This window comes from Camelus ferus, chromosome X, assembly GCF_009834535.1.
Source record: "Camelus ferus isolate YT-003-E chromosome X, BCGSAC_Cfer_1.0, whole genome shotgun sequence".
Taxonomy (NCBI): domain Eukaryota; kingdom Metazoa; phylum Chordata; class Mammalia; order Artiodactyla; family Camelidae; genus Camelus; species Camelus ferus.
The window spans coordinates 12,814,626-12,839,219 of record NC_045732.1 but is presented as its reverse complement, the minus strand read 5'-3'; the positions used below and the strand labels follow the sequence as shown (position 1 = coordinate 12,839,219).

General features: G+C 59.0%; 1 protein-coding gene across 2 annotated transcripts; it reads right to left on the bottom strand.

The window, feature by feature from the left end:
* Positions 1 to 9: 9 nt before the first annotated feature.
* Positions 10 to 21,044, bottom strand: ASMTL (acetylserotonin O-methyltransferase like). Of its 2 annotated transcripts, none has more exons than XM_032474421.1 (13): positions 20,840 to 21,028; positions 19,006 to 19,137; positions 17,701 to 17,748; positions 15,650 to 15,793; positions 14,868 to 14,929; positions 13,387 to 13,495; positions 11,530 to 11,926; positions 9,800 to 9,962; positions 7,866 to 8,050; positions 6,434 to 6,551; positions 5,495 to 5,638; positions 3,555 to 3,677; positions 10 to 1,100 (listed from the first exon to the last, which is right to left on the bottom strand). In XM_032474421.1, the coding sequence occupies exons 1-13, from the start codon at positions 20,890 to 20,892 to the stop codon at positions 874 to 876; spliced, it is 1,905 nt and encodes a 634-aa protein (XP_032330312.1). In that variant the 5' UTR covers positions 20,893 to 21,028; the 3' UTR covers positions 10 to 873. The 2 variants fall into 2 exon arrangements, with proteins under 2 accessions (XP_032330312.1, XP_032330313.1); XM_032474422.1 differs by having other exon boundaries at positions 874 to 1,100; positions 15,650 to 15,714; positions 20,840 to 21,044.
* Positions 21,045 to 24,594: the final 3,550 nt, after the last annotated feature.

Genomic DNA, 24,594 nt, shown 5'->3' with positions numbered 1-24,594 from the left:
CAATTGGAGTCCATTCAAAATTATGTATTTGTGTGTGGGTGTGTGTGTGTAGTACTATGTAACTTACAAACATGTAGCTAGTCACATATATAAAACATACATAGCTTATAAAATACATTCCTATATAGAGAAAATTAATTTATATAAACATCTCTTCTTCGAAGGGGTCTGTCTCTATCTAACGGTCTCTGGTGGTTTTAGCTGAAAGGACACCGGGTATGTCAACACACAGAGGGGGCCGATTTGAAGGCACACCGTTGACGGGATGTTTTTCCTAACAATAACTTACAAGCTGTCAGTGTAGAAGTTGCTACCCACTTACTGCTGCCTAACATACAAAAAAAGGTTTCGTACTGGTCTCCTCTTGGCGAAAACAGATCTGTTACTGAATACAAAGCCGACTTAGCCTCAAATGGGAACGTTGGGGACATACGCTGTGAACAATCTCAACCCCGTAAACTGCCACTCGTTTGCGTTCGCGGATAAGGTTTAGCCGTTGACCGGGGCGGCGGCCCCGCGGTCCAGGGTTCCTGAGGGTGAGGGGCGTGACCCGCTGCACACGGCAGTCGGGAGGGCACAGGGCGCAAAGGAATGGGGGTGAAAGATGGGCAAGTGGGGTCTAGACACACCGAGGCGTCCGCACAGGCTGAGACGCAGCGAGGGCAGCAGCGGGGCGCTGGCAGCAGCTGGGGTCCCGGGCGCTCGGGCCCGCAGCGCCGCCGAGGCTGCGCGCGCGGCGACGCACGGAGGACGCGCGGAGACCTCGGTGCTTCCTTGCGGCCTCCTTTAATCCGCCCGGGACGCCCGCGCTGCGGGGAGCCTTCCCCGCCCGGACGGGGGTCCGCGGGGCTCCCGGGACGATTCCCCTCCAACTCAGGGCGCGGCCCGGGTGCCCAGGACCACGCGCAGCAGGTCCCCCGCGGGCGCCACCCGCACGTCCCTGAAGCCGTGTCGCTGCAGCAGCTGCCCGAGCTCGCGGGCGCTCCGGGGCCGCCCCGCGCCCAGCAGCAGCAGGCCCAGGGGCTGCAGCCCTCGCCTCCGAGCCGCCGCCGCCTCCTCCTCCTCCATCGCCGCCGCTTCCGCCACCAGGACGCCGCCGCCTGCGGGGAGAAGCCGGCTGGGGTCGTGCCCAACACTCGTGGGGCCCGGGGATCCAGTTACAGGTGAGGGGCTGAAGACAGGGGCGCAGCCTGGGGGCCAGAGAGACCGAGCCGGAGACAGAGAAGGGGTGGGGGGGAGGAGGGGCAGGGCGCCCCAAGGGCTCCGTGAAGGCACTCACGTCCGGGACATCTGGGAGGAGTTCTGACCACGGGGCCACAGCCGCAGCCCCCGCGGTGCCACCAGGGACCCCTCAGTTAAGTCTGGAAACCGGATAAGCAGGGCCAGACCTGCTTGGATCCGAGTTTGCACCAGTCACGCTGGCGCCCAGAACTGGGCTGTTGGTGCAGAAAACTGTGAACAGCTTTGAGAAGCAGCAAGCATGCGCGCGCGTGCGTCTGTATACGCACACATGTACCTGTCCACCTCCCTATGACAGTTATTTTCAGAAACGTCTGTGAAGGATGGAGAAGCTAAGCCAGGGGAACAAAGTGGAGGGGCAGGAGGAGGTAGCTCACGGCGGCCTTCTCCCCTTGGTTTGGGCGAACACAGAGACTTTTGGTGCAAAATCTGATGTGGGTTCTAGGCATGTCAGTGAACATGCAGTTAACAAAACTGGGATCATAGCTACAAAACTTTACGATGCATAAAATAAGCTGCAAGGATGTGGTGTCCGGCACGGGGAAAACAGCCAATATTTTATAATCACTATCAGCGGGGCATAACCCTTAAACATGGTGAATCGCGACATTGTACACCTGTAACTTGTACAGCAACTATACCTCAACTAAAACAAAAATTGGGATCATGGCATGTGCGCACTCTGCTTTCTATCAATTTTTATGTTTTTCAAAGTAATACGTACACAGAGTTAACTCAACTGGCTCCAAAAGACTTCTATTAAGGAGGTCACTTATCTGTGACCCCACTGTCCCCAGGGTGCAGGCAACCTGAAGTCCCAGCTATGGGAGGTGGACGGAAGCCATGGCTCCCAGTGCCTGCCGATTTCTGAGCTCTAGGTAGTCCGTCCACGGCCGGTTTCAAGCGGCCAGCTCGGCCTGAGTGGGCCGACAGGTCTCCCGAAACTTTCACAAGAGGTTCCTGCAGGCAGGTCAGAGCTACCACACCCCCGTGCCCCAGCCCCGCCCCTGAATCCTTCACAGTGTAAGTGCTACTTAGAACCAACCGTCCCCGTAAACTGACTACAACTCAATAAAATAACATAGAAGAAAGGAAAGAAGGAAGCAAAGAAGGAAGAAAGGTGGGTGAGCGTCCAGCTCTCACACACCTCCCCCGGACCCTGTCCCACCCCCTGGAAAAACAGTTTTGTGACTCCTCCCTCCTCAACTGTGTTACGTCCACTGTGCTGAGCTCTGTTCTGGAGCTGGGGACACAGCAGGGAGCAAACAGAACCTGCCCTCCAGGGGCCACCATCTCGGGGAGGTAGCCCAGATGTCCAGGTGACTTTGCCATGACCACGTGAAAACCTGGGGTGGCCGGAACAAAACCTTAAAACCACACAAATTCATCCGGGAGTCTGTGAGAGCGGGGGGACGCCCCCGAGAGTCGGCAAGGGGGAGGGGCTTTCCTCTGGGAGCTGGGAGGACACAGAACAGGGGGCACGTGGATACTGTGGGCGAAGACACAGGAAAGGGGGCAGCAGAGGAAACGTCCCCCTGCGCCCCCCGCCCGGGCCTGTGCCCAAGCTGGCAGCCGTGGGCACCCGGGACGGAGATGCCCGGTCCAGCCTGCGGGCGCCCAGAGCCCCGGGGAGGGGCCGCCGTGACGCTGAACCACACAAGTCCTGGGAGGCGGGAGCCCAGGACATCCACCGCAGGGTCAGTTCCTGGAAAGACCCCCCCCCCAGCCCCTGGGATGGACTTTACCCTTGCTCTGGTGTTTGTCTGAAATAGGAGGCCAAGGACGGGGGTCATCTCCTCAAGAGGTGGAAAATGGGGGCGGCACTAAAGATGACCCCAGGACCGCTACTCGGCTCAAGGTTCATAACCGCCCAGAAGAGCCAGTGGGGGCGCCTTGGGAAACGCGGGGCCCGCAGGACACACGTGCGTTCTGCTGCGGGGACGCGGGAGCCTGAGGAGGGGCCTGGTGACCCACATCGGCCCCGAGTGCCTTGGAGACGGCCGGGGGACACGGCGCAGCCGGAAACTGTCCGAGAGGGAGAGAGCGGGGACGCGGGGAGGGACACGGCCCCAGGGGGGCCTTCCAGGAGGAGGCAGTGGAGCCTGAGGCCCCAGACGTGGTCGCTGAAAAGTTCAAAAACTCCTTTCCTCCACCCCAGAATGCAGTCCGTCCCCTGGGCGACGGGGAACTATGCACGGAGGCGGGCTGGCTGGACGGGGTGGGTTAGTCTTTTGAGAAAATTTTACTCTTTTCTTAAAAGTCAAGAAACTGTCTTTATGTGATTAAAAAAAAAAAGGTAAATGACGTGGTCTCACCTGGTTCGCAGCAGCTGGAGATCCGGCTCAGTAGGTGGTGGACCCTGTCGTCCGGCCAGTCGTGCAGGACTCTGGAAAGGACGTACAGCTGTGCTCTCGGGAGGGCGTCTGTGAAAAAGTCGCCTGGTTCGAAAAGAAACAGGATTGAACCAACCGTCAGGGACAGAAGCACTGGTCCTCCATCCCCAGAAAGAGACGCTGCCTGCCGTGGGGAACGTCATGTCCCCCAAAACTCACGCCCCCCTGAAACCTCAGAACAGGACCTTATCTGCAAACAGGGTCTCTGCAGATGGGATGAAGTGAAGGACCTGAGAGACGGTCCTCCGGGAGGAGGTGGCCCTGCATCCAAGGACAGTGTCCTCAGAAGAGACAGAAGAGGAGAGACACAGACACAGAGGAGACGCCACGTGGAGACGGAGGCAGAGACGGGAGGGAGGCGGCCACCAGCCCAGGGATGGACGCCTGGAGCCCCCAGAAGCTGGAAGAGGCAGGAGGGACCCTCCCCTGGAGCCTTGGGAGGGAGCACGGCCCTGGGACACCTTGACCTCAGACGTCTGGCCTCCAGGACGGGGGAGGGTGGATGCCTGTGGCTTTAAGCTCCCCCGTTTGGGGGGTCAGTTGTTCCAGCCGCCCCCCCTCACCCCCGGACACTCAGACATCTGCCAAATGCTCATCTGCTGTTTGTCACTCCTACCCCCATGCTTCGTTCCACAAAGGATGAGCCGTAGCTCGCGGACACACACACAGAACAAAGCAAAGAAGGAGAGCATTGCAAACTGGCGTGAAGGGAGAGTTAACGCGGGGCTGCAGACAAGTCCCCAGGTGGTGGTCCTGGCTGCGTGGAGAACGGGACCACAGTGCCCTGGCTTTGTTTCCTGCTCCGGTGTCTGTCTTCCTATGTGTGGTGAGTCAACAGCGCGGTAGCTCCCATCAAGCCGCGCCTAGATTTGAAGATTTAGGACGTGTCTCTGTCAGCTCGGGAGGGGGGACCGCAAGAAAATCCCACAGACTTGGGGGCAGGGTGGTGGTTCAACTGTGTCTCCCAGTCTGGAGGCTGGACGTCCAAGATCAAGGTGTCAGAAGGGTCAGTTCGTAAGAACTCTCTTCCTGGCTTGTAGAGGGTGGCTGACTTGCTGTGTCCTCACAGTGGGGAGGGAGAGAGACAGATTGATAGATTGATTAGATGGATGGATGGATAGAAAGATAGATAGAACAGATCAATGTGTGGACGGATAGACAGATGATTAGATGGTAGATACAGATGACTGAGGTAATTGATAGATCGGTAGACAGACAGATAATAGATAAGTGACAGCTAGATAGATGTCCCTGACGTCTCGTCTCCTCAGGACACAGTCTTACTGGAGTAGGACTCCACCCTCATGACTTCCTTCACCCTAATTACCTCCAGATAGAGTCACACTGCAGGGGGGTGGGGCTCCAACATACGAGTCAGTGAGCAGCAGGCTGACTGGCTCTTTCCTAAACTAGACCAGTATGAAGTCGTGGGGCAGAGGTCCCGCGAGCACATCCCTCCTCGGGCCGGGCCGCAGTGCGCAGGAGTCACAGGAAGCCAAGTTTCCTTTCAATCCGGTCCTGCCGGGAAGTCCTTTCTCACGTCTACCCCAAGGCCCTCCTGCTGTAGCTCCCCTGTCACCTGCTGCTGTGGCCTCAGTCAGTGGTTAGACACCTGCCGACGCCAGTCCCACCTCCACCTGCCCTCCCGCCCGGCTACTCCCCACCCAGATAACCTCAAACTCCTGCTCCTGGGATTTGGAGATGTGCACCTGTGTGTGTGCAGACGTGCACGGACACGCAGACACACACACACATGCACACACAGATACATATACATACAGAGGCACACACACGCGCTCTGAATAAGCAATAAGTAAGGTCGCCCAAGCGCTGACACCCAGCCGACGCAGAGCTGCGCTGACCTGGCACGAAGCGGACGTGCTCCGTCCGCTGTCCGTCGGGCTGAAAGCCCCTGGCGTGCTCAGTGACGTCCGGGAGGTCGAACACGGTCACCTGCAGACGTGGGTACTCCCGGGCGAGCTCGTGGGCCAGGGCGCCCGTGCAGCCTGTGGGAAGCAAACGTGGACTCTGGACCCTCCCGGTGTGTACAAAAGCCTTGGTGGGTCTCCAAAGTTCAGCTCTGGCTAAACGGGAACAATGCTCCAGGATGCGGCCCGAGGCCTGTGCCGTGAAGTGAGCTCACCCGGTGGGGAGATCACTGGTGTCTCCAAGTCGGGGCCACGTGAGCTGGTGTCGGAGCTGGTGCTGGTCCAGAGCAGGGGAGCAGGGTGGGCGCAGACTCCCCGGGGAATCCTTACAGCAAAGCTCTGGGGGAGCTGTACTCTTCCCTTCTCCTTTCTGCTGCATGAATGCAGACACGATGGCTGGTGCCACACCAGCCAGTCAGGACCACCAGGAGGAACGGTGGGCAGAGGATGGGGAAATGCATGCTGGCAGCTCAGTCCTCCTAGGACCCCAGTCTCACTGCACACCCTGGGCAGGCGTCTGCTCCTCCTTTGTCTGCAGTCCTGGGGTGAGGACTGGCTGAGATGAGGTAGAGGATGTGTGTGGCCTAATCAGATCTGATGAGATGGGGCACATGGGCCCATCCCCTACCAGGCAGCCACCGGAATGGGTCCTGTAACCTCTACCGGGGTCCTGGCCTTCCCAGGACCTCCTAGCGATTGTGAACACCTGCTCAAGCCCCTGTACCCACCCTGGACAAATGCGGGTCATCAGGTAGTTTGCAGAGATAAACCCACTGTGCAAGTCTTATCGGCAGGTAAGGTGCCGGCAACTTAACACAGGAAAAGACACGCATGGAGGTGCTTCCAGCCAACTCTCGACGGGGCTGAACTCACCTCCCAGGTCGCAGGCAGAGGTGAATCGGGACAGGTCGAAGGCCGTGGCCACGTCACGCGCGGTCAGCTTGCTGAGGCCGTGCATGGCCCTCATGAACAGCAGTGTCGTCTCCGCGCTCTGCTGGTGGGATTCCCAAAACGGGACAGGGTCGGAGGAGAGCCACCGGGGGCCCAGGTGGCCCTGCACCCCGGGTGAGGAGCCACCCAGCACCGCGGCGGGTGGGGGGCTCGCCAGGGGTCGCGGGGTGGGTGGCAACAGAGCAGGGGAATGGCGTGGGACCAGACAGAGGTGGTGGTTGTAAAATGCTGTGAAAATGTCCTCAGTGCTCTTAAACTGTACACCTTAAAGGGGTTCACAACGGTAAATTTTAAGTTATGTAAATTTTACGCTGATTAAAAAAATGTGTCTTTTATATATTTATTATTTGCACATATATGTATAAACACAATCACCCACTTAAAAAAGAAAGAAAAGCCTTTTGAAGAAGTCTAAGTGGGTGTGTCTGAAAATGATGTATGTTGTGTGTGGCCCGAGGGTCCACACTGACCATTCGTGACCACCAGGTCCCTTGTGTCGCAGCTGTTGGAGGGGCTGGGGGGCTGGGGGACGGGTTGCACCCGGTGTTTCTAAATCCCCGGTTTACGGTATTTGGTCATACCCGCCGGAACAGAGTCTCTCTCTGTCTCTGTCTCTGTGTCTCCGTCTCCCCCTTTCGTCTCTGTGTCTCCATCTCCCCCTTTCGTCTCTGTCTCTGTCTCTGTGTCTCCGTCTCCCCCTTTCATCTCTGTCTCTGTCTCTGTGTCTCCATCTCCCCCTTTCGTCTCTGTCTCTCTGTTTCGTGTGTCTCTCTTTGTCTGTCTCTCTGTCTCCCTGTGTCTGTCTCTCCCCCACACATGCTCTGGGCCTCACGCCGTGTCGGGCTTCCTCCTGCAGCAGACAGGCAGCCTGACTCCAGCCGCACCCGTGCTCTGGTCGCAGCAAAGGCTGCCGGGGACCGAGGAGGCCAAGGGTTGCGTCCACCCTGGCAGACCCAACCCTGCCACCTGAACAGGGCCTGATGGGACACACGCAGTCTTGCAGGTCAACCCGGAAGGTTCTCGCTGGAGGGAGGGGAGCAAAGCCCTTTGCAAACCCAGCGCTCAGAAGCAAGAGTTTGTTGCATTTAACGATGCAGGGGAAACGGTGCATCGATTGAAGGCAACCCCTTACCAGAAAAAGCCTCTCTCAGGAGCTGGGACCAGCCAGCCGCCCCCACGCCATCCCCTGCCCGAGCTGGCCGTCCACGGCCTCCAGGCAGCACCCCTGGCGTCAAGGAGGCAGACGCTCCGCCGTTCCCGAACCAAAGCCCGCGATCCCCGGCCCGAGACCCCTCACCCCCAGTCCTTCAGCAGGACAGACGGGCCGTGAGAAGGGACGCCGGGGTTACACTACCTGAAACAGGCGTTCCGCCTTCGTCCCCGAAGCCCCGCGGGCCTGCTCCGCTCCGTCCCGGGCGGCCAGGTCCAGGTGAGTGAAGAGGTCCCAGACGTGACTGTCATTGTACACGGCGAGGCCGTGGAGAGAGTGTGCGCTGTCGGAGACCAGGTGCAGGTCTGCGGCCTCCGTGTTGCTGTAACCTGAAAGGAGGGGGCGTCGTGTGGCCTCCTGACGGGGACTCCTGAGCTCGCCTGACGTCGGAAATGGGAGGGGAGCAACTGCCCAGCGTCACCCGGATGTCACCATGAACACCATCTATCTGACTAGTGCCAACTGTCCGCCCGGGGGCAGCTCCCTGGGGAGATGGCCCATCGATGATGCAAAGAGGCCGCTCTTTCTGGAGGCAATCCGGCCAAGGCCTGTGGGATGGTCAGTTGGCCCGGCTACAGCCCCCACGGGTTCAGTCAGACACCAGGCTAGGTGTCCCCGCCAGGGGTGGGGGTGGCGGATCGTCGACGTGGTTGGCACCTCCAGACTGTGGGTAAAGCAGGTGACCCCGGGTAGCGTGGGTGGGCCTCGTCCGATCAGTTGAAGGCCCTCACAGCAGAGACAGGGTTCTGCTGAGGACTCCTGCGTCAAGGCTGCTGCAGGGGCACCGGCTGAGGCTCCGGCCTCCGGTTTCAGACGTGCCAGCTCCGCGGCGGCACAGATGACAATTTCTCGCAACAAATCCAGTCCAAACCCGGTAGGTTCTACTTCTCCGGAGAGCCCTGATGGGTGCCCCCTCCGTGCACTTCACGCCCACGGGGGCTCGTCATTAGGCCTCGCACCCCTGGGGGCCCTTCCGGGAGGCCACCGCCTACGGACTCGGAGGCTGGAGGTCGAGGGGACCCCGCTGGACCCCCTCTGCGTCCACAGAAGATGGAAAGCACAGGATGGTGTCGATTCTAATGATGAAGTGTCCTTCCTTCTGATACTGGGGTCTCTGATGGCAGCAGCGCCCCCGCCTCCCTCCGTGCGGACGAGCAGGGACAGCTTCCAGGCCAGGCGGGGGCCGTGCGGGGAGGGAGGGCATCGGCCACAACCAGCTCCGGGACGCTCCCCAGGCCCCGGGGACGGGAAGTCTGGGCGTGGGCGCCCCTCTGCACGTTCAGTCGTTATCTTCAGTCGAGGAGAATGTTGTTAAAATGTACTGGCCGGGGAGGAGGCCCCTTTACCCCAAACCCTAAGCATATGTTCATGTGCTTCTTGTACGAAGGGCAGCTTTGGGGGGCCTCTACCAGCACCCCGCTTTCCTTAGCTCAGAAGCAAAGCTGTCTCTCCCGCTCTGGGGTCTTCAGAGCCTGTGAACCTGTCCATCTGCTCAGAGACCACCCACAGCACCCTCTGCTCCGAGAGCCCGCTCAAGAGTTCTGTGCGACTCAGCGAACGCGCAGTGTCTCCCTCCATCTGTCCGCTTTCCTCATCTGTCCTCTACTTCTGTCTGTCTGTCTATGTATCCATCCATCCACCCATCCACCCACCCATCTATTCATCCATCCATCATCTACCATCCCTATTATCAATCCGTATCTATCTATCCATTCGCCCCATCTGTCTGTCCAGACAAATAAGGAAGAGGACACAGCTATCTCCTTCGTGCACACGTGTGTACACCCTACTGGTTGTGTCTCTGCAGAACCAGGGCTGACACCGCCCCCCTGAGCCCAGGGCCTGTAATCTCTCTCCACGCACACACATACACACATGCACATGCACACACACACATTCGCCTGTTTCCTCCCTTCTATCCATCCTCTGCTTGTCACCTTCTGAGGGAAAGCCACGCTCCTGGGGCAGAGGAACAGACAGTCTGCCCCCCCTGCCTGCACTCGGAGGCCACCGTCCCTCGGTGCCTTGGGTCCACCTGCAGAGACGCCCGGCCAGGCCCGTCCAGGAGGTCCCCTCACCTGCGTCCGTCTTGTGCAGTAAGCCCAGGGCCGCGCAGGCTTCCAGCAGCCGCCCGGTCCCGCACACAGAGGCGTTGATTTTGCGGGCGATATCCACGGCCTTCAGGGGCCCCTGGTCTCTCAACACGTCAAACACGTTGAGCTTGCATGCCGTGAACAGGGCCTGTCCGTGAGCAAGGACTACAGTCAGATGTGTGGCGTGACTCACCCGGTGCCCTTCCCTGCCACGGACTCAGGAGCGGGTGGTGAGCGCTGTCCCCAGCCTGGCCCTCGTGGACGGAATCGTCGTCTGCAGAGAACAGTGGGTGCGGGCTGCGGCCTGTACAAGGTTGGCTCAAGGTGAGACCACAGTGATGACTACTGAGCTGAGGGGCTGGAACACAAACCCTGCTGTCACGGGAGGCGTGGTGTCTGTGTCCCCAGGATTCCCGTGCTGAGGCCCCGAGTGCCAGGACCTCAGGATGAGACCGGGTGTGGGGACAGGGCCTCTTCTGGAGCACGGATTCTCCACGCTGCCCTCGCGTGACACCCGAAACCTCGTAACGCAGGAACTTGCCATGACAGCCGAGGCCGTCTGGGAAAGGGCCCGACCGGAGCTGCGTCGACAACGACCGTGACCGGCCTGGTGGGGGTGACACGTGCTCCTAGACCCCCGACAGCCCCCGGCCTGGGCCGCACGCCCGGACATTGGGAGAGCTGGCTAAGCAGAGCTCGGTCCTAGCCGGGTGGATGCACGGATGCGTGGACAGCGGATGCCCACACAGATGATGAAAGGGGGAGATGTAGCTACGTGTGTGATGGACACACAGACAGATGAATGCGTGAGAGGGTGGGTGGACAGAAGATGAGAGGTAAATGATCACATAGAAATGGAGACACAGCTGATACACAGAGATGCAGATGACGGATGGATGGACAGACAGACGGACACAGACAGTGATGGTAACAGAGAAGCAGGGACAGGGGATGGATTCAGGAGATGACAGATAGATGGCTGATCGACAGATGGATGACAGACAGAGGGAGAGACAAATGACAGGGAGACGGATGAATGGATGAAGACAAGAGAGATAATAACAACAGACGGATATAGAGATGGTAAGTATGGACGACAGACGGGTAAGTGGACGGATGGGTAGACATATGACAGCCATGCAGATTGACGGTAACAAAGTACATACGCTGACAACAAACACAGCTGACAGACAGACAGATACACGATCACTAAATACGTAGACGGATGGATACAAGACAGATCAATAATGACACACAGAGACGCTAGATACAGACAGAGAGGACAGACAGGCGACTGACTGGCAGATCTGTAGACAGATAAAAGAAATGGAGGCATGAACGGATGGACCGCAGACAGATACACGTAGGGGACAGATATTAAGAGGAATGGTAGACACAGATTACAGATTCAGGGGTGGATGGACAGGTGACAGGTGTGTAGACAGGTAGTAACAGTATATACAGACCGATGACAGACGTGTATGTCAGGTACATGGATGCACGGATGGACACAGAGTGATGATAACAGAGAAGCAGGTGATGGATGCAGGAGATGACAGGTGAGTGGCTGACAGACAGACAGAGGGAGAGACAGACAAATGACCTGAGACGTCTGGTCTCCAGGACGGGGGACGATGAATTCCTGTGGCTCTCAGCCCCCCATCTTGGGGTCCCGTGTTCCGGCCCCCTTCCCCCACCCCGACACTCACACGTACCTTTGATGCTTTGAAGCCCTCCATCAGCTCCAGGAGGCCGGTGGGGAACGGGGGCCGTTTCTCCTCCGCCGCCCCGTTAAGATCCGCGTCCCGAGGGCCCGGGGCCTGGGGTGGGGCTCCGCCCGCCTCCTCGCCCCCACGGCCGCCCCGGCCGCCCCAAGCCGGGTCCGAGCCCCCGCCGCCCTCCAGGTCACTCAGGTCTTCGAAGGTGTCGACGGCGGGGATGGAGTCACGCTCGGCCCCCCGCACGTCCCCGGGGCGGGGCGGGCAGTACAGCTGCGCCAGCTTCTTGCAGAAGTGGTTCAGCGGGAAGCCCACCACGTTGAGGAAGTCCCCGCGGACGTGCTCCACCAGCATGCCGCCCAGGGCCTGGATGCCGTAGCCCCCCGCCTTGTCCCTGCCGGGGGGGGGGGGGGAGACAGGGGACATCGGCATTCCTCGGTCCCCGGACCTACAGCCGGGTCGACAGGCCCCCTGCAGGGACCCCAGCCTCCTCCAACCCAGGCGGCAGCAGGCTGACGAGTCTGGCTCCAGGCCCAGATCCTACGTGATCCCAACCACGGGCCAGCAAGAGGGAGGGGCGCTGGGGGCCCCTCGGGGAAGGTGCCCACCCCCCACCCCCAGCAGGCCTGGTGCACCGCAGTCTCTCTGGGGTGACGGGGCTGCCGCCAAGGACCCAGGCCCCGGCCGTGCCCTCCTGCCACCTGGATTCCTGGCCCCGAGCCCCACTCAGAGGCCTCTTCCCAGGGGTCCTGGCCCAGGTCTTCCCCGGGTACCTCTGCTGAGACCCCCTTACAGGGGGAGGAGTGGCCTGGGAAGACCCTCCCTGCACCCCAACTGACCACCCGGCACTTCTCCAGCCCGGCCCCCCACCTCTCCCTCTCCCCAGCTGGTACCTGGGGTCCCCAGGCAGTGAGACCCCCCACGGCCCCCACGTCTGCACCTGCATCGTGTCCTGGGGGAAGACGGGACGGGGGAGCCCGCGTGTCCTCTGGTTTGGCCCTGGGTCCTGCTACGGTGGCACAGATGCTGGGGCCGACCCCATCCCTCGTTTTGGCTTGTTGTCCCAGTCAGATTCCCCCAACACCTGGCAGCTCAGTTCATGACCCACTACCCTCCTGGCACCGCCTAGAGCCCATCACCCCCGGCCCTTCCCCAGCACAGAGACCTGGGTTCCTGCACCGCCCGTCTGAGCCTGGCCCCCGCGCAGTAACTAGAACAAAAGAGCCCCAGCAGACCGAGTGCTCGTGCCCCCCCACAACTCCTACGTGGAGTCCTAACCCCTGGCGGGAGGACGTTAGGAGCTGGGGGCGTCAACCAGCAGAGCACACGCCCTGACCCTTGGCCCTGGGAGCCCAGGGGAAGCTGCGCTCACCTCCGCGCTGCTGTGGGTGCCCGGCCCCCCGTGAGGGCCCTGCGTGAGGACACACAGGAGGCTGCTCCCTGAGGCACCGTCAGACCCATGGGCGAGGCCACCAGACAAGGGCCAGCCCCCAGCAGGGGTGGGGAGTGGAGCCAGTGAGGATGCAGAATGGACGGGCCGAGCCCAAGAAAGCCAGTCACCCCACACGGTGACCTTGACAAGACTGCTGCCTGGAGCCGGCAGGCTTGGGGTGGTCAGTGTGACATTTCATGACGACCTCTGCCTTCTAGACAGAGAGCCAGCCAACCCGCCAGAGTGGCCAACTGCCATGTACACCCCACAGGGAGGGCCACCTGTGGGACGGGGACCCCTCGGAAAGCATCCTTCACTACTGCGCTGGGGCACCGGTCGCAGCGTTGGGAGCACAGCCCCGGGGCACAGGCCGAGCCACGTCCCCGGCGTGACCCCGCCCGCAGCTGCTGACGGACACTCACATGGGCTCCCCGCTGTCGATGTATTCCCGCAGCAGCTCCTCCGACAGCTCCGAGAACTTCACCGTGGTCTCCTCGTAGAAGTCCAGGACCTCGGTGTGCAGCCGGCCGTCTGCAAGGACAGGGCCTGCGGTGAGGGTCCACGCCTGGCGCTGGGGCCCCGGTCCCCGGGTCTGAGCCGCTGCATTTGGGGGGAACCTGCCTGAGCTTTACATGCGATTCAGGCCCGGAACATTCATGGGGGCATGTGGTTCACTTTAAACAAGGGAGAAAGAGAGAAAAAAAGGAACCAGGCCCACAACGTTGGCAAACAGGAGAGGAACTGGGAGCCTGCAGACCCGGGCGAGACGGGGCCGCCGGGTTTGTGTGACAGTTCGTGGAGCGGAGTTGTCACAGAGCCAGTCCGGGTCTGCACAAGGCTTTCCGCTGGGCAGCTGCGGGGATGCAGACGCCCCAAGCACACGGCACGGTGGCTCTGCGTACGGCGCACTGGGAGGGGTCCCCACCCCAGCTGTCCTGCAGCGAAGGCTGCCCCTCAAACGTCATGTCCTCTCAAAACCTCAGGCGGGGAACTTTTTTGGAAACAGGGTCTCTGCAGATGGGATGACATGCAGGACCCAAGAGGGGGTCCTCCTGGAGGAGGTGGCCCTGCATCCAAGGACAGTGTCCTCAGAAGAGACAGAAGAGGAGAGACGCAGACACAGAGGAGACACCACGTGGAGACGGAGGCAGAGACGGGAGGGAGGCGGCCACCAGCCCAGGGATGGACGCCTGGAGCCCCCAGAAGCTGGAAGAGGCAGGAGGGACCCTCCCCTGGAGCTTCGGGAGGGAGAGCGCAGCCCTGGGACACCTTGACCTCAGACGTCTGGTCTCCAGGACGGGGGAGGATGGATGTCTGTGGTTTTATGCCACCCGAGGAAAGAATCTCCAGCAAGTGCTTCCTCCCCCAAGAGCCCAGGCTGAAGTCCAGGGCGGTGGACCGAGAGGGAAAAGTAACCAGACAGCCAGCAAGCAGATGCTCAGCCGCCCGTCGGTCCATCATGGGATGTGGTCAGGGGGCCCCGAGGCCGGGAGCTCAAACTCAGCCTCAGGGTCCTTTCTGGACTTAAAACCTCTTGTAAGCAGCCTTGAGAATCATTCCTCAGGGTTTTGGTGCATTTTTTAAACACCCTTCATCAGGGCCTTGCAGACTCACGCCAAGGTGGGCCCAGTTCCTGAACCTTCCAGACCAAAGAGCCTCAGAGGAAGCATCCGGACAGACTGCGCCGGACAGGGGTTCATGACCGCCCCGCCCCGGCCCCCACAGGGTGCTCAGGGCAAACGCCAACTCTTCCACGTGGGACCCTCGCTTTCCCAGGCAGGACGAGAGGAAGGACTCGTGTGGGAACAGAGCCGCCCTACAGACCCGGGTCACTGAAGACCCTGGTCTCCTCCCGCGGTGGCCCCACCCCCAGGGAGCAGGGGGGTGGCGCTGGCCGTGGTACCTCTGTCGCTGCAGTGGACGATGGCCACGCCCGTGAAGACGCTGTGCTCTTTCCCGTTCAGCCTGCAAGACACAGGGGGCCAGCGCACAACTGTCTGAGGTCTGATGACACAGCATGTCCCCCCCCATCCTCCCACCAAGCACGCAGCCTCAGCCCCCATCACTCAGGCCACCGGGTCTCCGAGGAAACCTTCCTACAGTGACCAGTGCAGGTTCCCACAGGAATGCAGTCACTGATCTCAAAGCTGGGGCAGGGTTGGGGTGGGGGGGCCCCCGGGGGGCCTTGTTGCAGGACCTGAGGTCCAGCTGGGATATGGGGAGCGGCTGGCCGTGCTGGGATGACTCAGATGCAGGCAGCTCTCGACTGACTCCCCGTTTGGTGGCCTGGGTGTGGCTGACCCCGTAAAAAACCCTGAGGTTGGGGAAGGGGGTGGTCCACCAAGTGGGTTCCAGGATGCTGAGAGGGACAGGACCCGCCTCCATACCGCAGGGGCTCAGAGGCGCTCCTGGGGCCCCTGGGGAAAGCAGTCAGGTGGAGGCAGGCATGATGATGGGGGGAACCACAGAAGGTGGGTCGTGGACACGTAGACCCCGGCACGAGCCCCGTTAGGGTGCAGCCAACACTGCGTGCGTTCAAGGCCACCAGTCCCGCTCTCTGATCTGAACCAGCAGGGGCTGCGGGAGGGACGGGGGAGGTCACACACAGTCCTCCCCTGACCCAATGATGCCCAGCCTCTCTCTGCCGCGCGGCTGTTTCCCAGGAGGACGGCCAACCCCACCCACCTTGAGAGCATGCGGTAGGCGTCCTGCTTGTCCACCGGCTTCTCCAGGATCAGCCCCCCAATCGTCTGCAGGAGAAACGGGAGGGGCGGCGTCACTTCTCCCCTAAGACTGTCTGTGAAAACTGCACCATCCACGTGACAGATCCTGCATTTTAAAATTTAGCTGAGGTCCGTGTAACATAAAGTTCACCATTTTCCAGTGAACCGTGTGGCAGGTCCCCAGAGCTGAGCTATGACCACGATCCAGTACCTGAACCTTCTCATCATCTGGAACACCTTGTCCCCACGCATGGTCACTCCCTGTCCCCCTGCCCAGCCCCTCATAACCACAAACCCACTTGCTGTGTCTGTGGATTTGCCTGTTCTGGGCATTTCCTGCAAATGGAATCACACCCTGTGTGTCCTTCTGTGTCTGCTTCTCTCACGGAGCATCCTATGCTCAGGGTCCACCCACGCTGCAGCCCGTGTCAGAGCTTCACTCCTTTTCCTGGCTGAGTAATATTCCCCTGTGTGCATGGACCCCATTCTGTTTCTCCATCCATCCATGGGTGGATATTTGGGTTGCTTCCACCTTTTGGCTATTGTGAATAATGCTATGAACATTCACGTACAAACTTTTGTTTGAACACCTGTTTTCAATTATTTAAGGCATATACCTAACAGTAGGTGTCTTAGGTCAGGCTGCCATAGTAGTACAGACAGGAGGCTTAAAGAACACACTTTCATGTCCCCCAGGTCTGGAGGCTGGGATCTGAGGTCAGGGTGTCAGCAGGGCTGGGGTCTCCTGAGCCCTCTCCCCTTGGTGTGCGGACGGCCGTCTCCTCCCTGTGTCCTCCCGTGGGCGTCCCTCTGTCTGTGTCTGGGTCCTCATCTCCTCTTCTTATAAGGACCCCAGTCCTGTGGGATCAGGACCCACCTAGTGACCCCATTTTACATTCATCACCTCCTTAAAGACCCCGTCTCCAAACACAGCCCCATTCTGAGATCCTGGGGATCAGCAGGTCAACATATGAATTGGCGGGGGACACACTTCAGTCCACAGTAGAACTGTTGGGTCATATGATAATTCTTTGCTTAACATTTTGGAGAACCTGCACTGCTCACTTGTTATTTCCCTGTAGAGACGCCCTTAACCGTGACCCAGGAGCGGCGTCTGTGTTCTCAGCCGCACACGTGCAGGTCCTGTGCACCTGGGTTGCCCAGGGAACAGGTGTCATGTGAGGGCAAGGCAGACCCCAGGCTCACCCCATCTGCTGTTTGCCAACCCTGGACTCTTCGTTTCTTTCTGTTTCCTTTTTTGTTTGAACTTATAGTTGATTTACCATGTGGTGTTAGTTTCAGGTGCACAGCAAAGTGATTCGGTTATGCGTGTATACATATGTACACATTCTTTTTCCTGTCCTTTTCCATTATAGGTTATTACAAGATACTGAAGATTGTTCCCTGTGCTCGACAGGAAGCCTGGGCTCCTTCAGTGTCCGAATGAGTGGTCCCTCACCTGGACACGGTGGCGGTACCTTAGCAACCAAGCCCACCATCCCCGAGAGATGGTCACCATCAGGCCAGGAGGGGGCTCAGACGGAGGGCGGTCACCAGAGCTGCCGACCAGCATGACCTCCCATCAAAGAACACAACTCTCAGTGGCCGGAGGCCATGTCCGGGACAGAACTCTGTCCTCTACAAAGATGCACCCAGTCCTGACCCCCCAGCCTAGCGAACAAGACATTATTTGGAAATAGGGTCTTTGCAGATGTAACAAATGTAAAATAAGGTCACGCTGGAGCAGGTGGGCCCTAATCCATTAGGACTATGGTCCTTACAAGAAGAAGGAAACTGGGACACAGAGAAGCCACATGAAGATGGCGGCAGAGTCGGGGTGATGTGGCCACAAGCCCAGGGATGCCCCGATTCCCGGCAAGCCTCCCGAAGCGGGGAGAGAGGCCTGGGAAAGATTCTCTCCTCCATCTTCCAGAAGGAACCGGCCTTGCCGACACCTTGATTTCAGTCACTGAGGACACGCCAGCCACACCGGAGGTCGGAAAGCAGACTTACCACGATGGTGTCTGCTCCGATGACAACATCGGGGGCCCGTAGGTCTTTCTGCAAGAAATGCAGACTCAGCATTAGAAAGGACGTCCCTGGGTGTCTCACACAAACACTTTCGTCCCACGAGCCGTGTGGAACAGCATCACTGCTCGCTGACGAATCCAGTCTCAGCTCGGAGAGCAAGATCTGGGTGTCCTCAGTGCAGCAAGCGAGGAAGAACCTCAGCACGCGACGCTCACGCGAAACGTGCGCGCAACCCTCAACTCTGACCGCCCTTCAATACTAACCTTGCCAGCTGAAAGTCAGTCCAGCAATGTTCATTTATCTATAGCAATATTTCTCATAGCATTGACTACCATGCATTTATTATGTTACGCTAATGGCAACAGGGTACCACTATAACACAAAGGAATAAACAAGCCTCCTTAATTCTATGCCTTAAGTAGCACTACCATGTTAATTACAAACGTACGTCCTATGGTGACACAATATAACACGTTACATAGCAACCACACATACGCTACATATGAAATTCTCTGTTATAAACGACACTACCCTATTCATTACAAGAGTGTATTATATAGGAACACACAGCCCTGGATAAGGTACCTTAATTCTATATCGCACATGATCGTTTACATTAGCCACAAGAGTATGTTATATGTACCACCTACTAAGAGATAAGTGCCCTAATTCTGTATCAAAAGTAATACTGTTACATTCATTGCAATAGCATATTATACAGTAACACCTGGTAATAGCTAAGGTCCCTTAATTCTACATCACAAATGATACAGTTACATTAATTGTAACAGTATATTATATAGTAATGCAGAGGCCACAGTTCCAGATCATAAACGATGCTGTTACATTAAATGCAACAGTACATCACATCCTAACACTCAGGAACAGAAAAGCTACATGCATTCTATACCATAAATGAGGCTATTACATTAATTACGGTAGCCTCTACATCGTAAAACATAGCGATAAACCACATGACTTCCACATCACACACGATGCTCTTGTACGAATCACACAGTAACAGAGTAACAGATAAAGCACACCAATTCTTTGTATGATAAATGGTATTATTACACGAATCGCAACGGTATATGACATCTTGGCAAAGCAAAGACAAACTGTGTTCTATGGATGGCAGCGTCAGGTGAATGACGAGGGACCACAGCCACAGGTAAGCTGCGTTATCCGCCTGCTGTAAGTGGCATTTCTTTAGAACGTGGACACTGAACACCGGCACACGCGCTCCCAGCAGCAGACCCTGAGAGAATCCGAAGCGGGAAGCCTTGCCTGGTGCATCCTCCTGGCCACCTCCAGGGCCTTCTGCTTGGCGGTTTCCACGGCGTATGCGGAGGGGGTGGGGAATGAGGCCTTACACAGCTTCTCTTTGAACCTGGAAGGGACCACCTCGAACCTGAGGCCCTGGAACAAGACAAAAGGGGTCTTGAGGGCTTGTCGGAGGACCCCCAAGAGCACTGATCAGCATGCGCAAGGTCTGCAGTCATGGGGCCTTGCCCACGCCCAGCCGCCTCCCCCCCCCACTTCGTCTATACACTGGACACTGACCAGGTGCCAGCTGGTCAGTGCCAACCAGTCTGCGGGGGAGCGGGACTAGCCAGGGCCGGGGTCCCTGGCGGGAAGACCCCTGCGCAGGCGGCAGCCACACGGAGGCCAGCAGGGCGGTATTGATTGGAAAGCTGGGATCTGCGGCCCCAAAGGCCAAAGGGCTCCCAGGGAGTCCCAAAGGCCGGCGCCTGGCCCCCACAGGGGTCAAACTACTGAACTCACAGCACTTCCAGGAAATGCCACCAAAGTGCCACGAACGATGGCTGCACGGGGGGCGATGTGGCTGCTTTAAGGTCCCCCACACATGTTAACAGGCAGCCCCTGCGGGAGGCGGGTCACAGACAGTAACATCCAAAGTCCGGTGGGGACAAGAATGGGTAAAACTGCCCATCCCCATGGCTGGCACCCCTACAGGGCACCCAGCTGGCTCTTACCTTCCCTGCACCCTAGCCCTCCCCCCATCCCCCTCCATCACAGACCCCCCGCATCCAAATTCCCCCTGGACCGCGCTGGGGAACTGAACCCCCTGGGTTCTGAACCCCCCAGCCTCGCACTGGAGGTACGGACAGCACCCTTCACTCTGTACCCCCCTCTCTCCCCCACCTCGTCCAGGCAGGGCCTCTTCAACTCCCCTGTCCCTCACCCTTCACCCACGATACACAACTCCCCACTGCCAGCCTTCCCGCTGGAGGTACAGACAGCACCCTTCACACTGTACCTACCCCCACCCCAGCCCACTCCCCAGACCCAGGCAGGGCCACCTGGGCTCTGTCCCTCCCCCCAACTCTAGTATACCCCCGCCCCCAGACAGGGCCTCCCCGTTAGGACCACATCCCCTTCACTTTGGCTCTGTCCCCTCCCTCCCTCTCAGCTGCAGGATGGACGGAGCTCAGGGGCTTGGGAGCTCCACACACCGCGGCCAGCAGGTCACTAAGTCCCCAGCCCTGGCCGGAAGACCCTGGGCTGCAGGTCACAGAGACACCTCCTTCATCTGAGCCACAGACCTGGACTCTGGCCACTCAGGTCCTGCCCGCTCATCCCCTCAGGCCTCAGCCCTGCAGAGCCCCGCCCAGGTCACTAGAGGCCTCTACGCTGAGACCCTGGACCTCAGCCCCTTTTGCTAGGCCCCATTAGTAAGCCCCACCCCCACTAGGCCCCTGGGTCCCCCAGTCACTAAAACCCGGCTGGCCCAGCAGACCCCTCCCACTCCGACCCCTCCCTTCCCCACTAAGCCCAGGTCACCAGGTCCCCGGGGTCACGAGGCTCCGGCCACCAGACCCTGGCCACCCTCCTTAGGACAACCCCTGTCACCAGGCCCTGCAGTCCTCACCCTCCCACCCCGCCCCTTCCCTTCCCCACCAAGCTGGGTCACTAGGTCCCCGGGGTCACGAGGCTCCGGCCACCAGACCCTGGCCACCCGCCCCTAACACTAGACACCCCCATCTGCTAGGCTCGGGCCCTGCAGACTCTGGCTCCCAGCCACTAGGCCCCTGGTCCCTAGGCCCGCGGAACCGGGCCCGCCCCGGACCCCGGCCCAGGCCCGGCCCAGGCGGCTCACCGCGTTGCTGAGGATCTCCTGGCGGCGCGGGGAGGCGCTGGCCAACACCACATGTTTGTGCAGCAGCTTCCCGATCACCGGACACAGCACCATGGCGCCGCCGCGACCCCGACCCGCGCGCGCGTCCGCACCTGGAACCCGCCTCCCTACGCCGCGCGCGGAGCCCTGCGCACTCGTAGCCGCGGCCAGGCCCCGCCCCCAACGGGCTCCGCCCCCGACGGAGCCCCGCCCAGGCGGAGCCCATCCCCCGGAACCCCTCCTAGGCCCCGCCCCACGGAGCCCCACCCCGCCCGGAAGCCCCGGCCCCGCCCCCACGGGGGTCCCGCCCCCACGGGGGTCCCGCCCCCACGGAGCCCCGCCCCCGCCACCTGGAGCCCCGCCCCCAAAGAAGCTTCGCCGCACACTGGCCCCGGCCCCGCCTCGAAGGAAGGTCCTGCTTCTGCACCGCTTCCCGCCGGGCTCCGAACGAAGCCCCGCCCCTCCCACGAGGCCCCGCCCCCGGAGCTCGCCACGCCCCCTCCCGGCTGTCAGGACCCAAGCTGGGCGCGGGCGGGGGGACCTGGGCTGCGGGCGGTCTCTAAAGCCCGGAGGCCGCAGGGCACCTTGGGACCACGGAGCCGGGCGGGCTGATGGGGGTGTCCTTGAGAATCGGTGCAGGGGTTCCCGGGGTGCGGTGCTGGGCGGAGAGGCAAGGGTTCCTCGCGGGCGCGGTGGGGAGAGGGGATGGGGGTCCCCGCGGGCGCGGTTTTGGGATGTAGAGATGGGAGGGTCCCCAGAGCACGCTGGGGGCTGTAGACATGGGGGTCCCCGCGGGCGCCGCGTGGGAAGTGGAGATGGGGGTGTCCCTGCGGGCGCGGTACGGGGCGGAGCTGGGGGTCCTCTCGTCCGCGGTGAATGGCGAAGATAGGGGGGTCCCTGAAGGGCGCAGTGGGGGTATGTGGAGATGAGTCCCCAGAGCGCTCTGGGGGCTGTAGAGATGGCGGTCCCCCAGGCCTGGATGGGGTGCGGCGCTTCGCAGCCTCAGCCCTAGTGACAACTTGGGGCGGGATCATTCATCTTTGTGGGGCGGCCCCGGGCGGTTGCAGGTATTTAGCAGAGCTCTGATTTCTGTCCACTAGATGGCAGTAGCTGCCCGCCAAGTAGTGCGAACAGAACACTACAGACAAGTGTCCGCTGGGGGCAGAATCGCCCAGTGCCACGTCCATAGGTAGATGCTAGGTTGATAAGGTGAAAAGATGATGGACAGATATGATGGACGGGTGGACGGATGGGGGGATGGGTGGAAGGATGGGTGGGTGGATGGACGGACGGATGGATGGATGGATGGTTGTATGGATGGGGGATACAGACACACAGACAGTAGATAGATACATGGTAGATAGATAAATGGTAGATGGATAGACAGATATTGTCTCTCGTGCTAGACAGAGTTTCTCAGCCTCACAGGACTGACCCAGGGGCTGGAGGACTCTGATGGGGGCGTCCTGTGCACTGTGGGGTGTGGAGCTGCGTCCCTGGTCTCCACCCACCACATGCCTGGAGCGCCCCCACTACCCCAACTCGTGCTGAGCACCAAAATGACCCCTGACTAATACACACACATGAACTAATGCGCATCTATGTGCACGTATATGCACATGTGTCTGCGTACACATGGAATATTATGGTGTATGGAATACATCAACGTGTGTTATGTCCCGTTTTTCCCCCCTTCACCTTCCGTGCTGGGTGATTCCCCACAAAGCATCCGATGGTCGTGTAAACCAGGTATCGATGCCTGCGATGGCACCGTGATACCTATATGGGGACCCAGAGTCAGCGGTGGGTCTCACTGGCTCCTCCGTGGAGCTGGGGGCCAGGGGCCCAGCAGCCATGGGCCCCTGTCCACCGAACTTTCGGGGACAGAGTGGATCATAAAGGCCCCGTTGCCCCTCTGCTTCTGCTGCTTTCCCCACAGAGGGGCTGGGAACCCAGAGGGCAGGACGTGGGTGTTCCGGCCCCCTCCTCCACTGTCCGTGTCCCCATCCACCCAGCCCTCCAGATCCCACCCTGACCCCTTCTTGGCCAGCCCACCAGCAAGTCCCTCCACAGTGGGCTCTGAAGCTCCGTGTGGACTCACCCTGCCCCAAGACCTCCCATGTTTAGGGGAAGTCATTTCCGGATTGGCTGAACTTCACAATTCCTCTAATGTTTAGAGTTAGAAATTATTATATTGTAATAATAATTATTATTATTTCTAATTCGAGGCATTTCAGGGAAACATAATCTTCAACCAATCAGGAAGCACCTTTTTTTTAAAGTTTTTCTTTTGATGGGAACTGCCTTATTACTTATTTTATTCTTTCCTTTTTTAAAAAAAATATTTTTGAGGGGGGAGGTAATTAGATTTCCTTTATTTTATTTTGGGGGAGGTCATTCCTGCCGAACGACCTGAGTTCTCATGGGCGACGGGTGGGGATCTGGGGCGGGTGCTGGTGTCGACCCCCCGATCCCACACTCGCCAGCTCGGGGCCACTGTTTGGGGTTTATCCGTGCACCCCAGAGCTCATTCCTCATACATCTCATTCTCCATAGGAATCCCCTCCCTGCACCTTGAATTACTTTTATTCATACCCTAGAGATATTGTAACAGCACTAAAGAATGTCACTGGTCCTATAGAGTCACACAGGTTTCCAAAGACAGATCAGAAATTGAAAAAAGAGAAAAAGAAAAAGAGCCAATGCAGGTTAAAAGTTGAAGGTGTTGAATACTACTTTGGTCGAATGATTAGGACCTTCCGGGGTCTTAATACGTCCCGGGCACCTTTTCCGGGCCACATCCTCCAGAAAGCACCTCACGTCTCACATGAACAGAAAGCACGAAGCTGCAGGGGCAGAGGGCAGAGAGGGCTTGCCTGGGGCTGACGGGCACTGGGCATCTTTCTGGGGCGATGATACCGTTCTAAGGCTGCACGTTGTTGGCTCCGGGACCTCCACAAATGTGCTGAAAGTCGCCGAACCGTACAGTTCAGATGGGTGCCTGCTGTGGTTTGTAAATAATGCTGCAATTAAACTGTGACATGATGAGCCTTGGGGACATGATGCTCAGTGAAACCAACCCATCACAGAAGGACAAATCCTGTGTGACTGCACTTCCAGGAGGTCCCTGGGGGAATCAAATCCACAGAGACAGAAAGTAGGAGGGTGGGGGCTGGGAGGGGCTGGGGAGTGAGTGTTTCGCGGGGCAGAGACTCAGTTTGGGAAGATGAGAAAGTCCTGGAGAGAACGGTGGTGATGGTTGCACGATAATGTGAATGTACTTAATACCCCTGAACTGTGCAGTTAACAATGGTGGAGATGGTCAATTTTATGTTACAGATATTTTACCACAATTAAAAAAAAAAAATCGGGAAGGGTGGGAAAAAAAAAAAACCCAAAACAACAGCTGCAGTGGGAACATTGGCTTCCTCCGTACTTAGCAGTTCGGGACCGTTTCCAGCTTTGGGGGAGGCGTTTTGTCTACACTGATGTCTTCATGTGGCAATTTGCAAGGAACCACAGGTTTTCAGCCTGGGTGTTTTCAAATAGGCTGACGTGAAGAGAGTGATATGATGAAACACACGCGTGGGAAACGTGCCTGTGTGTGTGCGCGCACACAGGCGTGTGCAAGCATGTACGGGTATGTGTGTATGTGTGAGTGTGTTTGCTCTTGTATGTAAACCTAGCGTTTGCCGTCATGGGACTATTTTTACATACATTCTCAGCATCCGAGCTTT

Excerpts from the sequence above, each read along its gene's own strand:
- ASMTL (XM_032474421.1), bottom strand. The coding sequence starts at position 20,892 with ATGTGGTGTTGGCCAGCGCCTCCCCGCGCCGCCAGGAGATCCTCAGCA. Across the intron at positions 19,138-20,839 it reads AGGAGATCCTCAGCAACGCG|GGCCTCAGGTTCGAGGTGGT; the intron begins GTGAGCCGCCTG and ends GTCTTGTTCCAG. Across the intron at positions 17,749-19,005 it reads TGGCCAGGAGGATGCACCAG|AAAGACCTACGGGCCCCCGA; the intron begins GCAAGGCTTCCC and ends CATTTCTTGCAG.